Genomic DNA, 15,659 nt, shown 5'->3' with positions numbered 1-15,659 from the left:
GTTTTTGTGTTGTAGTGTGACAAAAGAACAAGTATTTTCAAATGCTATATTGAGCAACTGACAGGTCATTTTGTTCTGCTCAAATGCCAATTTCTGTTTCCCAAGTAATTTGGGCACATTTTTTTCCCTCCAGTTTGAGTAATGCCAGTTGCAGGTGGCCATTATTGAAGTGAAACTGCTCTAACATAATGCTATTAGTAACGCCTTGAGTAATGTCACTTTTTTTTCATTGAATTTTAGTTACTTGAAAGTGTTCTGCTCCCACTAAGTGAAGGTTGATCCAACAAAGTGCCAATACAGAAATTGATCACCTCATTTATCTCCCACATTCATCTCCCCTTTCAAGGGGTAAGAAGAAATGCACTGGACAACAGATCAGATACCTTTCTGATTTTCACCCCTCGCAAATCTATGGCAATTTCAAGCAGGTGTTTGCCATTTCAAAGGAAAGGATAAGAGATTTTGTGGGAGGAAAATAACTCTTAAACTGTCATTTGTTTAGATACATCCCCCTCGTGATGGGCTGCATATGACTTCCTATGTCATGCTGTCATGAATAATGAAGCGGTGTGGTCACATGATAGTTCATAACACCCTCAGGCCTATCAAAAGAATCAGGGCTATATTCACCATAGCAAAATAGTGTTTAGCGTTTTTCAACAGAAAATGAAAAACAAGCTGTTCTCATTGGACAGAACTAGGTAGTCCCTCCCTGTTTTCTTCCGTTTGGTGCCTAATGAACACGGCCCAGGCCCTCTAACTGTCTCACTTAATCTGATAACAGGCTGCTGTAGTGTACTTTTGTACAGCCTTATCCCTTCCAGTGATTGAATAAAAAGACTCTGGCTCAGATAGTTATGTTTCCCTCGCAAGCTATCCGTCTTCAGTGATAGCTGGTGTGATACTGTAGCTCGCAGGCAAACCGCATTCATTCACATACTTTTATTTCAGGATTGGGTTAAGAATCGTTGAGGTAGAATTGCATGCAACACAAATAATACAACTGCTATTTAAGGACTTAAAAGTCAACAGCATTTATTAATAGTAAACATGAGACCATGCTAAAAGGCTTTAGAAAAGGTACACGGACATCGGCAGTAGTTCTTTCTCGAATGTACATGTAAATGACGCAAAATGCTCAAGCACCAGTAATAAGGTGTCTATTGAAGATAAAACACAGATTTTGCTATTCTCAAACACTTCTCTTTGTGTATTATGTACAAAGACTCGACTATAGTATTTCTAATGCACAGTAATTACCATGTTACCACCCACCACTCATTAGCTCAAATTCTCATATTTTCTGCTTCTGTTTTTCATGTTGCTCTCGTCTCTCGATGTGTCATTGGCAAATGCTGTCCAGTACCAGCACCTAAAATGTGATTTACAATCCACCTAAATTCATTTAGCATAAGACAACGTACACCAAACCTTTAAACAACTGATTTAACGTCTTCACTATTGGAGGGACACTATCCAGCTAAATGAGCCATATAAACTTAGTTTCCCTCTTGGGGTGGCACAGTTCAGTTGTCTGTCTGAGTACCCCTTTACCTACCCCTCCCCAGCCCAGCCCTCCCCCAGCTGTTGCAGCAGTTTTGGTTTTGCCTGGCTGCTTGAGTCATGACTGGAGGCCACTGGTATTGTTGATAGCCTCCACATGCCTCCTCTCAGCACCAGTATGTCTCCACTCAGAGTGGTTAGTAAATGCAATAACACACCAGGCTGTACTGCTGTATTCAGTCAGGGGTTTTCCCTGATTCATACAATGATGGCATTATATCAACAGTCCCAAATGCTACAGACACATCTATTGGCTGAAAGGAAAGATGAAATGAGTAGCCTCTTTTGCCGAAAAATACTGTATTACTGTATTACAAAATATATACCACTTTTTGTGTGATAGTCCATCATAATCAAAGTCAAGTGCTAAATATGCAATTGCAAAAAGAGAGCATAAGAGAGCATAATTCCCTCACTTATGTTCCACCCTGCTCATCACCCTCTGCCGATGCAGTTAAACCATTGACTGTATATGAATGTACAAAGCCATAGATGACGTCACACCATTTATTCCTATGTGAAGACTCAACGGTGCATTTGAAGCTCGGGTAATCTGCTTTAGTTTGCTAAAATGGAATCTCTTGGGGGGGATTCTCAAGACATAACATCGCAGTTCCTAATCCCAGAGGCGTGACTTCCGGGAACGCTTGCGAAACAGACCAAGCAGACCTGTCCGGGGTTTGTGAAGTTGATGAGAGAAGTGAAATTCTTCCTTAATTATATCGAAGGAGTCCCTTTTGAATTGAGTGCCTGCAAATGCGCAGTTCGGCCCGAGACAACCGTTAGACCCGATGACGTCTTTCTGTGCATGAACTTCGCCATGACATCGCATACAATGTGATCGGGGATTTTTTTGGAGAAGCAGTTTCTGCATATCTTCCTACTGTGCTGTCTTTTGATAACATGCTCAGTTTGAGCTACTCCAGGAAGTGATGTTGCAGGCTAGCTCAGTGCTGCTTACTCTTATTGAGTATCTCAAGTTGAAGGCCGATTTGGGGTTGAAAACAATAGCATTCCCCACCGTCCTAAACAGCAGTATGATAGAGATGAATACTTGCGCAGCAAGAATCGTTTTTACGACCACAGTATGAGAAAAGTGTCTTGAGTTTGCTTTAATTGTAACATAATCAACACTATTATAGAGTGTATTCATTCAATTGTAGAGGCATAATAAAGATTTTTGCTGAATTATTTTGAAATCCCTGACAAAAATACATTGAACATCATGGTAGATCATTCCAAAACTGACAGTTTGGTAGTTTTGAATATTTTCATCTATTAGAAATACAGTATCTCATGTAGCATTGGCAACTGCGAATAAAGTTCTCCACTCAGTATATAAAAGTTGTGCGAAAAGCCATTATAGAAGAAGTCAACCACCCCAAAATGTAAATATGATTGAGAACAACCAAAACACACACATTTACGCACACACCAAAGTGTTTCGTGTAATACATCTCTGTCCATTCAAGTAGAATGAGCCGAAATGTTGATTTCCTGCTCTCCGCCTTACTCTACCCTCAATAGTGGTATCAGCTTCATCATGGGCCTCTTTTTTTCTTCTTCTACATTTCCCATCAGACCTTCTGCCAGTGCTGGAAGGAGGGTGAGCCTATCTGTAGCCCCACAAAGAACACCTGGTAGCGGTGCTTCCACATGACGAAGGCCCCCAGGGCACACACCAGGGCCTGGGTCAGGTTCAGGGCAATCTGAAGCAGGAAGTACAACTTCAGGGTGCCTGTGACCTCTCCGCAGTCGCTGACTCCCGCGTAGGTGAAGGTCCTGGCGATTGGGTCGTGAGGGTCCAGGGTGCACACGCAGTCATCTCCCACCTCCAGGCAGCTGAATCCGTTGGTCTGAGCATAATGGTGGCCAGAGAAGGCCATGACCAGGACAGAGAGGACCAGGCCCACTGTGCACAGGATGAAGTACAGCAGCTGGAGGAGGAGAGGAGAGGACGTGAGCTCGTGTGTTGTGGTGTAGTGAATCATAGCATAGCTAAGCATAGTGGGGGACAAATACTTAGAGGGAGGTCATCCTTGTGGACCACTGCAGGGTCATATTTAGCACCAAATTATATAAATGTTTTGAAACAGAGGACAGACCACCAATAACAACGATATTTCAAATATTTTTCTGTGTTGGAGCCTGAACATGACCCTGGTTGTCTACACTGGGGCTAAGATGACTGGAGCTCTGTCTTTACTCAGCTTACTGTAGCACATTCAATGACTGATTGAAGTGGCTTAAGTGTTAGCAGACCATAGTGAACCAGGTATGCCTACTCTCTAGCCATATCAGTTTCCAATCCAAATAGGTTTCTGTCTGCTAACGATTATCTCCCCTCAAAGCAGCCAATAAATACCTGCAGATCCTGGCTACCGGCCTGACAGAGCATGACTGTCTTAAAGGGGAACTTCACCGTTTTTTTAACCTCATATCCATTATGTCCACCACAGCAGCACCATACCAGTGTTTCCGTATTTGAAAACCTAAATGTAGTCAATTAGCTTAGATAAGGAAATCACCCCCTATGATGTCATCAGGGGTCATTTTCAAAAGAATTCAGTTATTTTCACACAAAAAAACATTCTAGTTGAAAAGGAGGACTGACTGCATTAAGTAGACATTGTTCCTGTGAGACTCCCCTGCAGCCTCCCACTGTCCCTTTATCCATATGCTATGTATTTGTCTTTGTACATGTAACTGCCAGAATAAAGGAAACACTTGAGTAAATGAGGGATACAAAGTCTGGTTCCGGAGTTAATTAAGCAATTAACATCCCAGCATGCTCAAGGTTATGTATAAAAATGCCCAGTTGCCCATATTTTGCTAGAAGAAATGATCTCGGGGACTTTGAAAGAGGGGTGTCAAAGGAGTGTGTGTGTGTCGCCAGATCTCAACCCATTTGAACACTTATGGGAGATTCTGGAGAGGCACCTGAGGCAGTGTTTTCCAGCACCATCAAAAAAACACCAATGATGTAATTTCTTGTGGAAGAATCCCTCCAATAGAGTTCCAGACACTTGTAGAATCTATGCCAAGGCGCATTGAAACTGTTTTGGTGGCCCAACGCCTTACTAAGACACTGTTGGGTGTTTCCTTTATTTTGGCAGGTGCCTGTATGTCCACATTGAGTAAACAGGGTCTAAAATACAGCTTGAAAATGTGCAAGAGTGTCTTTGTGTGGTTTATGTAATGACAGTGTACAATCCAAATAACACTAGCCCTTCATCTAAATCCACAGGTTATGTAACAGAGCCCTGATTCGCTCTGTATTTACATGCTGCCTATAGCATTATGTCATGTTTGATGCTTGCTGGATTTGAAATGGCGTTTTAAAAAAATGTCAACGGCTGTGAAATATGGAGAACGTCATGAGATGTATTGTACTGCCAACTGCTGTACATAAATTACATAAAAAGAAGAGCAACACAAAGCCTTTCATATATCGCTGTACTCAATGTTATGGTTTGCTATGAACTTTAGGAAGACATAAAGAAACAAAAAATAGGGAGAATATTTTGTTGCATACAATTGCACCACTGATTGTATTACTTTTAAAATATATTGTTCAGTTCACGTTATATCTACTTCACATACATTTTGAGTGGAGGAAGTCCACCTTTGAAAATACTGTGTTTGTACACAGCTCAGTCACGATGGGCAAACAGTGGTATTCCTACTCTAATTGATTGGACATTCTAACTGCCTACATTGTCTGGCCAATTAAATGAGACAAGTCATGTCCAATAACTGTGCCCATGTACCCATAGGCCTCCTGCAGGGCCTTGCTAGTAGGCATGCTGTGCTCTGCATTTCTCTCTATGGCCCTATACTGTACATATAGTATCACATTCAAGGTGCATCCATACAACCCGAGTCAGACCTGGGTTCAAATTGTATTTTAAATATTTTATCTGAGTTTTATTGAGATTGCCTGTTGCAATGGAACTATACTGAACCAAAATATAAACACAATATGTAAAGTGTCGGTCCCATGTTTCATGAGCTGAAATAAAAGATGCCAGACATTTTCCATACGCACAAAAAGCTTCTTTCTCTCAAATTTTTAACACAAATGTATTTAAATCCCTGTTAGTGAGCATTTCTCCTTTGCCAAGATAATCCATCCACCTGACAGGTGTGACATAGCAAGAAGCTAATTAAACAGAATGATCATTACACAGGTGAACCTTGTGCTGGGGACAATAGGAGGCCCGTTTTGTCAAACAATGCCACAGATGTTTCGTTTTGAGGGAGCGTGCAATTGGCGTGCTGACTGCAGGAATATCCACGAGAAAATTGAATGTTAATTTCTATACCATAAGCCGTCTCTAACATCGTTTTAGAGAATTTGGCAGTACGTCCAACCGGCCTCACAATCGCAGACCGCGTGTAACCACGCCAGGCCTCCACATCTGGCTTCTTCACCTGCAGGATCATCTGAGACCAGCCACCCGAGGAACTGATAATACTGTGGGTTTGCACAACCAAATCATTTCTGAACAAACTTTCAGAAACTGTCAGAAACCGTCTCAGGGAAGCTCCTCACCAGGGTCTTGACCTGACTGCAGTTCAGCGTCTTAACCGACTTCAGTGGGCAAATACTCACCTTCGATGGCCACTGGCACGCTGGAGAAGTGTGCTCTTCACGGATGAATCCCGGTTTCCACTGTACCGAACAAATGGCAGACAGTGTTTATGGGGTTGTGTGGCTGAGTGGTTTGCTGATGTCAACCTTGTGAACAGAGTACCCAATGGTGGTGGGGTTGGGGTTATGGTCAGGCATAAGCTATGGACAACGAACACAATTGCATTTAGTGATGGCAATGTGAATGCACAGAGATACCGTGACCAGATCCTAAAGCCCATTGTCATGCCATTCATCCTCCGCCATAATCTCATGTTTTAGTATGATAATGCACGGCCCCAATGTCGCTAGGATCTGTACACAATTCCTGGAAGCTGAAATTGTTCCTACATACTCACCAGACATGTTACCCATTGAGCACATTTGGAATGCTCTGGATCGATGTGTACGATAACGTATTCCAATTCCCACCAATATCCAGCAACTTCGCACAGCCATTGAAGAGTGGGACAACATTCCACAGGCCTCAGTCAACAGTCTGATCAACTCCATGCGAAGGAGATGTGTCGCACTGCATGAAGCAAATGGTGGTCACACCAGATACTGACTGGTTTTCTGATCCACGCCCCACTTTTTTTTAAGGTGTCTGTGACTCACAGATTCATATCTGTATTCCCAGTCATGTGAAATCCATAGATTAGTGCCTAATTCATTGACTGATTTCCTTATATGAACTGTAACTCAGTAAAATCTTTGAAATTGTTGCATGTTGCATTTATATTTCTGTCCAGTGTAATAGAATAGTCATAAAGTGCAAACCTTACCCATCTGGCAGTACAGTTATTCTAAAACAAGTATTTTAAAGATTTTAAATAGTACTTGAACCCAGGTCTGCCTACAGTATGTCAATGTGGCAATCAATGTTCTCTGTGTTGTAGTATATTGGCCCTACACATTAATCTAAATCAGATTAACTGACTCTAACTACAACCTGATTGATTTGAATGAGACGGGCATGTGTTTGATAATGAATGGCATTCTCCTGAATAAACATGACTAATTGTCCCATTAGAGAGAGTTTGCCTTGGTCTCTGCTCAGTTGGACAGGAAATTATGTCAGAGGGCATGTGGGTCTCACTTTGGCGATGAATTGCATGGAGGTCCTCTCATCTGGTACGTAGGTGATGCAGTAGAGGAGGAAGCCCAGCAAGGAGACCACACACAACTAGAGAAACAGAACACAGGGGAAATGGATTTAGTGGGGGTTATTCTCTGACTTAAATGCTTTGGAAAATATACCTGTATGCCTGCATGCTCATTAAAGTCTTACAGTGCATTATAACTGCATCATAATGCATTATACCTGCATGCTTTTTATTTTCTGCATGGCATATGTGTTATTGGGAAACTGAATCCATTCGGATCTGATAAACAGATACTCATCCCAGGATTTGATCTGCTGATACCAAGTGTTTCTAACACACACACACACATACAAGCAAACCTCTTATCTTATTTGCAGCTGAGGGGCTTTTTCAACCCTCTTCAAGCTGTTTATCCCAAGTTAGCTATTGAAATTGTGCACTTTTAGCATCATATTGTCCAAGTTGTCATCTGATAACATTATCAATGCTATGGCAAATTAAGTAGTTTTCCTCCTTTTTTGCGATAACACACTATTACAGTCTTGTGACTAACATGCAGCATCTAACTTAATTGTTTTCCCCAGGTTCTTAAGCGGTCAGGAATCAGAATTCTCTAGAAGGATCTTGGTGACCTCCGTGTTTGTTACCGGGTCATGAGTCACGTGAGGACAGAACCCGAGGTGGATGTACCCTGTGTGAGCTGAGATGCTTCCGATTGCAGACATCTGTACACACTGTAATTAGGGCATACAGGAAGCTGAGAGAAAACAACTAGTTTTTTTCCTCTACAGAAATGCAAATTTGAAGAATCTCACATGGATTACAAGATTATGTTAAAGAAATGCTCACTACCATACATTGCCTAGAAAAACAATACTAGATTAGACTGTATGGGAACATACCTAGTCAAGCCCCTGTGTTATCATTAGTAGGCCTCTTTAGCCTTGGGGCTTAAAGGGTTCATCGTTGTACTTCCTATAGATTCTATATGGAAATGCTGTGTGTTATGTAAGTTATATTACTTACTGACCCAAGCATAGATCCAAATGAGGAAAATGTTTTTTTATTACCCTTCAGAAATACACTACGTAACCAAATGATGTTGACCTGCTCATCAAACATCTCATTCCAAAATCATGGGCATTAATATGGAGTTGGTCCCCCCTTTGCTGCTATAACAGCCTCCACTCTTCTGGGAAGGCTTTCCACTAGATGTTGGAACATTGCTGCGGGGACTTTAGGCCTGGCTCGCAGTCGGCATTCCAATTCATCCCAAAGGTGTTCGATGGGGTTGAGGTCAGGGCTCTGTGCAGGCCAGTAAAGTTCTTCCACACCGATCTCGACAAACCATCTCTGTATGGATCTCGCTTCCTGCATAGGGGCATTGCAAATTTGGAAGCACAGAATCGTCTGGGATGTCATTTTAAGCGTTAAGATTTCCCTTCACTGTAACTAAGGGGCTTAGCCCAAAATATGAAAAACAGCCCCAGCCCCTTATTCCTCCCCCACTAAACTTTACAGTTGGCATTGAGGCAGGTAGCATTCTCCTGGCATCCGCCAAACCCCGATTCATCCGTCAGAGTTCCTGATGGTGAAGCGTGATTCATCACTCCAGAGAACCCGTTTCCAATGGCGGCGATCTTTACACCACCCCAGCCGAGGTTTAGCATTGCGCATGGCTATTCTAGGCTTGTGTGCGTGCGGCTGCTCGGCCATGGAAAGCCATATCATGAAGCTCCCAACAAACAGTTCTTGCTCTGTTTAGCTTTCAGAGGTATTTTGGAACTTGGTATGAGTGTTGCAACCGAGGACAGATTATTTTTACGCGCTTCAGCACTCGGCTCTCCCATTCTGTGAGCTTGTGTGGCCTACCATGTCGCAGCTGAGCCTTTGTTGCTCCTAGACGTTTCCAGTTCACAATAACAGCACTTACAGTTGACTGGGGCAGCTCTAACAGGGCAGGAATTTGATGAACTGACTTGTTGGAAAGGTGGCATCCTAGGACGGTGCCACATTGAAAGTTACTGAGCTCTTCAGTAAGCCATTCTACTGCCAATGTTTGTCTATGGAGATTGCATGGCTGTGTGCTCAATTTTATATACCTGTCAGCAACGGGTGTGGCTGAAATAGTCGAATCCACTCATTTAAGGGGGAACACACTTTTGTATATATAGTGTAATTGTAATAGGCCTCTGATTATGAAAATAATCCATTTTTTAAACTTCAAGTTTGTTAAAAAAAATTCAACATTTGTCTTCAATGGTAGGAAAATGTGTGTTAATAAAAAAAAAAGAGAAATTCTGTTAAAATCACATCAAAATGAATGAAAAGCATTGACATATAACACTGAAATTAAGTCCTATTTTGTCTGAAATAGCCAAATTGATCAATTCGATCATCCACATTTTTGTATTTCGCTATCAAAAACATATATATTTTTGAAAGGATCAACTATTTGGTGGGTTTTGTATAAATGGAGAACGTCCACTGTAACTTACCTGTAATAATATTTGGTTGTCCATTCTGGAGTAATGTAGAGAGAGAACCTCCTATTTGACTTCTTTACCATAAAATGAATGGTCGTCAAAGGCAGTATTCTTACCTCGTATACTACACACACAAAAAACTAACAAATGATTTGTTGTTCTTTTGATGTGTACAGGGGACATCAAAGTACCTCTTGAAGTATTTTGTTGTCCATATTTACAGAATTTTGAAGGAGAACAATCTCTAATAGTCTATTGGCCCAATGGCTCAGTTTGGCAACCCTTTAATCCCAATGTTGTGTTTTTGCAACACTTACAAAACTACCTTTAGCTCTGGCTCAGAATGTTTATCAATTAATCTTTTTTTACATAATCACTTTATCTTAGAGAAGACAGGAAAAAATATTTCTAGTCATTTACTTGCATGGATAGCCTACAACATATGCTTGCGTAAAGGGGCCAGTATGGTCTTTTACGAGTCTGCAGGTTTCTAACGATTCAGAGGCTACTGATGCCACAATAATCACACAACAAATACTACTAAGAGATACATCTGGGTCTAAGGAGATGCACTATGTAGTGTTTGACATGATTTTTGAGTTTAGGACCTGTACAGGATGCAATTGAGGAAATATTGCATTTTTAAAACATTGGGTCTCATTCAGTAATAACAGTAGGGTATAAGGGCAATGTAAAGTAAAGTGCTACCTTCAGTTTTTTTCAGTGTTATTTCCTTTATTTATCTGTAGACATTAGCAAACTAAAGGATCCGGGTAAGAGGCTACTGCCCCACAGCTCTGACTGGTATTCTAGAGTTGTTGTTGTCTTGCCATGACTACAGTTGCCTTGACTACAGTTGCCTTGACTACAGTTGGGGGAAAGTTCTAAACTTAAAGAAGGGTCTTCCACGAAATGAGTGCTATTTGCGTCCCTTTGATATTTTAAGTAGAAATTGTGCACCAATATTGACATTTCAAATGAAGAACACACAGAGAATTCAATAAGTCTCATTTTTAATATGAATAAATGCTTGCTGAAGTGCTCAAATTCAGCATTTTGACATGTCCCTCTGTCACTTCTAGGAAGGTTTTTACCCACTTAATTGCAAAAGTTTCCCCATCATTGTAAATCCCTAGTTATTTTGTTGCTTTAACAAATTCATTTCTGAAGATTAATATTTATTTAATGTGATTAGTGATTACGTCTGTCCCTCATGTTAAGGTCAACCCTGCTACGTGAACTCTCGTCTTAATAGGGTGAAACTATTTGTTTTTAAATATTTATTTCAAAAGAAACATTGAACATCTAATTGGCAAATCATAGAATAAAAGCGTGAGCTGTTCCAACTCTTTTTGGCCATTTTCTGGTGTTTAGTGGTGGAAAACTGAGTGGGTTGAACATAACACGTCAATCCTGTTATCAATCGCTAGACAGTCTGGAAATGTTTTAACAATAAATACAAAATTGTGAAGCTTGCATTCAATTGCCACTTCCTGTTGCACACAACAATCTTCCATTCCCCCTGCCACAATGGGATTTATGGCTGATTTAAGAAGAAATCATAAACCTGTTACTTTATTTGGCAATTAATATGCACTTACTATCCTTTTCATTTTTTTATTTAATGGAAAACGTGTTTTTATGAATGTCAACTTTGACAGAAAGTTAAAATGAGATGAAATCAAACGTTTCTTTTGACCAAGTTACACTCCTTAAAAGGCACCGAAGTGGTAGAATGACCTAGAAACTCTTTAAGCTAGATAACTCTTTCTACGGGAGATCGATCTAATCAACAGTAAGAGAGTGAGGGAGCCAATGTGAAAATAACATCAAGCTAATTGGTAGCAGTCAACATGTTGACATTTAGAATGTCACCCAATTTGTTGGACGAGACTGAGGGAGGTTCACGTGGGTCATCCATTAGGAAAACAAGGCAACTTTTAACCTGAAACTGGATCATAATTGTTATTTATGGTATCATTAGTTATTTTTTTGCCTGGACAGAAATAAAATAACGGTATATGGAAAACTACAACCACTGCATGTCACTGCACGGCACACTATGCTCCATATTGAATAAGGAGTACATCTGAAATCATTCCCTATGTAAAACCACATGGCACTAGTAAATGACTATGAGTCATCCTATCCATGTGGCATGTTTATCTCTGAGTCATAGGAGGCGGGGAACTTTCCCATTAAAACACAAGTTGAAACAGCTATAGAAAAGGCTGTAAAGCATGATAAACAACCCTTATTTTGAGTTTAGATGTAACTAATGTAAGATAATGTGTGAATAGAGAGATAAGACTCGGCTGATAAGTAGGTATGTGTAGATGCAGTGAGGGCAAGGAGGACATACAGTAGGGACAAAGTCTGAGTAGAAGGACGTATGGCGTACAAATTCAAGAGGTATCTTTGTGATGAGACAAAGATGGCAATGAGGAGACAAGATGGTGATGAGGAGGACAAACGTCTGTGTGACCATGCCATAGTTGAAGTCGGAAGTTTACATACACCTTAGCGAAATACATTTAAACTCAGTTTTTCACAATTCCTGACATTTAATCCTAGTAACGATTCCTGGTCTTAGGTCAGTTAGGATCACCACTTTATTTTAAGAATGTGAAATGTCAGAATGATAGAGAATGATTTATTTCAGCTTTTATTTCTTTCATCACATTCCCAGTGGGTCAGAAGTTTACATGCACTCAATTAGTATTTGGTAGCATTGCCTTTAAATTGTTTAACTTGGATCAAACGTTTCGGGTAGCCTTCCACAAGCTTCCCACAATAAGTTGGGTGAATTTTGGCCCATTCCTCCTGACACAGCTGGTGTAACTGAGTCAGGTTTCTAGGTCTCCTTGCTCGCACATGCTTTTTCAGTTCTGCCCACACATTTTCTATAGGATTGAGGTCAGGGCTTTGTGGTGGCCACTCCAATACCTTGACTTTGTTGTCCTTAAGCCATGCTTGGGGTTATTGTCCATTTGGAAGACCCATTTGCAATCAAGCTTTAACTTCCTGATGTCTGATGTCTTGACATGTTGCTTCAATATAGTTCAATATAGTTCCTCGTGCAGCAAAGCATCCCCACAAAATGATGCTGTCACCCCCGTGCTTCACGGTTGAGATGGTGTTCTTCCGCTTGCAAGCCTCCCCCTTTTTCCTCCAAACATAACGAAGGTCATTATGGCCAAACAGTTCCCATTTTTGTTTCATCAGACCAGAGGACATTTCTCCAAAAAGTACCATATTTGTCCCCATGCTTGGGGTCATTGTCCATTTGGAAGACCCATTTGTGACCAAGCTTTAACTTCCTGACTGATGTCTTGACATGTTGCTTCAATATATCCACATCATTTCCCCCTCTCATGATGCCATCTATTTTGTGATGTGCACCAGTCCCTACTGCAGTAAAGCACCCCCACAACATGATGCTGCCACCCCCGTGCTTCACTTGTGGGATGGTGTTCTTTGGCTTGCAAGCCTCCCCCTTTTTCCTCCAAACATAACATAATGATGGGCATTATGGCCAAACAGTTATATTTTTGTTTCATCAGATCAGAGGACATTTCTCCAAAAAGTATGATCTTTGTCCCCATGTGCAGTTGCAAACCGTAGTCTGGCTTTTTTATGGCGGTTTTAGAGCATTGGCTTCTTCCTCGCTGAGCGGCCTTTCAGGTTATGTCGATATAGGACTCGTTTTACTGTGGATATAGATACTTTGTACCTGGTCATTTGCTGTTGTTCTGGAATTGATTTGTACTTTTCGCACCAAAGTACGTTCATCTCTAGGAGACAGAACGCGTCTCCTTCCTGAGCGGTATGACGGCTGCGTGATCCCATGGTGTTTATACTTGCGTACTATTGTTTGTACAGATGAACGTGGTACCTTGAGGCATTTGGAAATTGCTCCCAATGATGAACCAGACTTGTGGGGGTCCACAATTTTTCAGAGGTCTTGGCTGATTTCTTTTGATTTTCCCATAATGTCAAGCAAAGAGGCACTGAGTTTGAAGATAGGCCTTGAAATACATCCACATGTACACCTCCAATTGACTCAAATCATGTCAATTAGCCTATCAGAAGTTTCTAAAGCCATGACATCATTTTCTGGAATATTCCAAGCTGTTTAAAGGCACAGTCAACTTAGTGTATGTGAACTTCTGATTCACTAGAATTGAGATACAGTGAGTTATAAGTGAAATAATCTGTCTGTCAACAATTATTGGAAAAATGACTTGTGTCATGCACAAAGTAGATGTCCTAACCGACTTGCCAAATTATAGTTTGTAAACAAGAAATTTGTGGAGTGGTTGAAAAACGAGTTTTAATGTCTCCAACCTAAGTGTATGTAAACTTCCGACTTCAACTGTACATACTGTATGTGTTTATACACATCATTAGGCCATGCATGCAATGAAGATAGGACCATTCTGCTACATTCTGGGAGATGAGGCAGTACAACCCAGTGTGCATTGTAGGTTAAGTGCATGGGAGACATGGTAGGTAGAGTATCAGGACAACAATAATGGCCATGTTGAGTGTGCATGCCTGTAGATACACAAGGCTGCATTGGGTTGTTAGACAATTCGGACGAGGATCCATGCAGTCACGTAGTGAGGTGAGTTGAAGATGGACATAAGGACCTAAATCAGTTAAGGCAAAGGCCCATGCAGCTACAACAGTGGCACAAGGCCATATTAAGTGTCCATGCATACAGAAAGACGAGACGGGTCCATGCTTACAATGATGCCGGCCCAGTGTGGTGTCTCCCTGGCCAGGAGCGAGGGGCTGATGGTGACCATGAGGAAGGCCACGGCTGTGATGGCCACCCCCAGCAGCAGCTGCAGCAGGGCAATGAGCAGGGGGAAGCGACAGCCACAGCACTTGTGGGCATCCTCGGGCGCTGGGCCTCCCTCCTCTGCTTTCCCCCCTTTCTTCTCCTGGATGGGGGGCGCTCCTCTGCTCTTCTCCCCTCCTCCAGATCCCTTCTTTCCTTCTCCCATTCTTCACCTTCTGCCTTGAGATGAGACTAGCGCGTATTCTTCACCTTCTGCCTTGAGATGAGACTAGCGCGTATTCTTCAGCTCCTTGGGAGGTTGTTTTCTCTTTCTCTTTTCTCACTCTTTCCTTTCCCGTTTCTTTGTCAGTGTCTTACCGTTATGCTGTCTGTCAGTGTGCTACCCTGCTCCCTGCCACGCCCCCCGTTCCCTTCCCCTCTCTGCTCAGGGTTCCTCTCAGTATTAGCCCAGCTCGGCTGCTAGGCTATTTGGAACCAGAGAAGGCTCTGAACTAATATGGAAAACATTTAGGGCAGATTCCTGGAGCGGCTCCGGGCGCCACATATAGCAGAGCAGCAGCACACTGTGGAGTAAAAGAAGAGGAGGAAGGGGGGGGGGGGGGGGGGGGGCAGAGAAGACACAAGGGGGGACTCCAACACACGATCAGAAGCACCCCTGTGAACAGACAATAACATAGAAAATGAAGGAACCTTGTTTTAATATGAAATAAAAAATCAAGTTCAGTGGCAGTTGGGTCTATGGGTTAAAGGAAGATTGGCACAGAGGTCGTCACCCACGTCATTCTCAAATGAGAGTGGTTGGATCACTGTTGTCTACACCATTACACGCACAGTACGGCCAAGTGCTGGAAGCCAAAGTCACATGATTTAGTGGAAGAAGTAATGTGATCGGGAGACATGTGAGGGCATTACTATAGCTCTAATCCACTATTAAAATGATCAAAACATGGATTAATTGGTCCAGTTACAGTTCAGCCTCTAGGGTATATAAGGAATTTGGGGGTATTTTATTAAATAGCTATGCCAAACTAATGGAATAAGTTATTATGTATTATTATATGGTT

At 41.8% G+C, this 15,659-nt stretch overlaps 1 protein-coding gene across 1 annotated transcript; it reads right to left on the bottom strand.

The window, feature by feature from the left end:
• Positions 1 to 1,009: 1,009 nt before the first annotated feature.
• sspn (sarcospan (Kras oncogene-associated gene)) lies at positions 1,010 to 15,216 on the bottom strand. The gene is made up of 3 exons (XM_020480987.2): positions 14,540 to 15,216; positions 7,296 to 7,382; positions 1,010 to 3,500 (listed from the first exon to the last, which is right to left on the bottom strand). Exons 1-3 carry the CDS (start codon positions 14,798 to 14,800, stop codon positions 3,141 to 3,143), a joined length of 708 nt encoding a protein of 235 aa, XP_020336576.1. The 5' UTR covers positions 14,801 to 15,216; the 3' UTR covers positions 1,010 to 3,140.
• Between the last annotated feature and the right edge of the window lie 443 nt (positions 15,217 to 15,659).

Source organism: Oncorhynchus kisutch, linkage group LG4 (genome assembly GCF_002021735.2).
Source record: "Oncorhynchus kisutch isolate 150728-3 linkage group LG4, Okis_V2, whole genome shotgun sequence".
In the NCBI taxonomy this organism is placed as follows: domain Eukaryota; kingdom Metazoa; phylum Chordata; class Actinopteri; order Salmoniformes; family Salmonidae; genus Oncorhynchus; species Oncorhynchus kisutch.
Note: the sequence above shows the minus strand (reverse complement) of the source record. Positions and strands in the feature narration are given on the sequence as shown.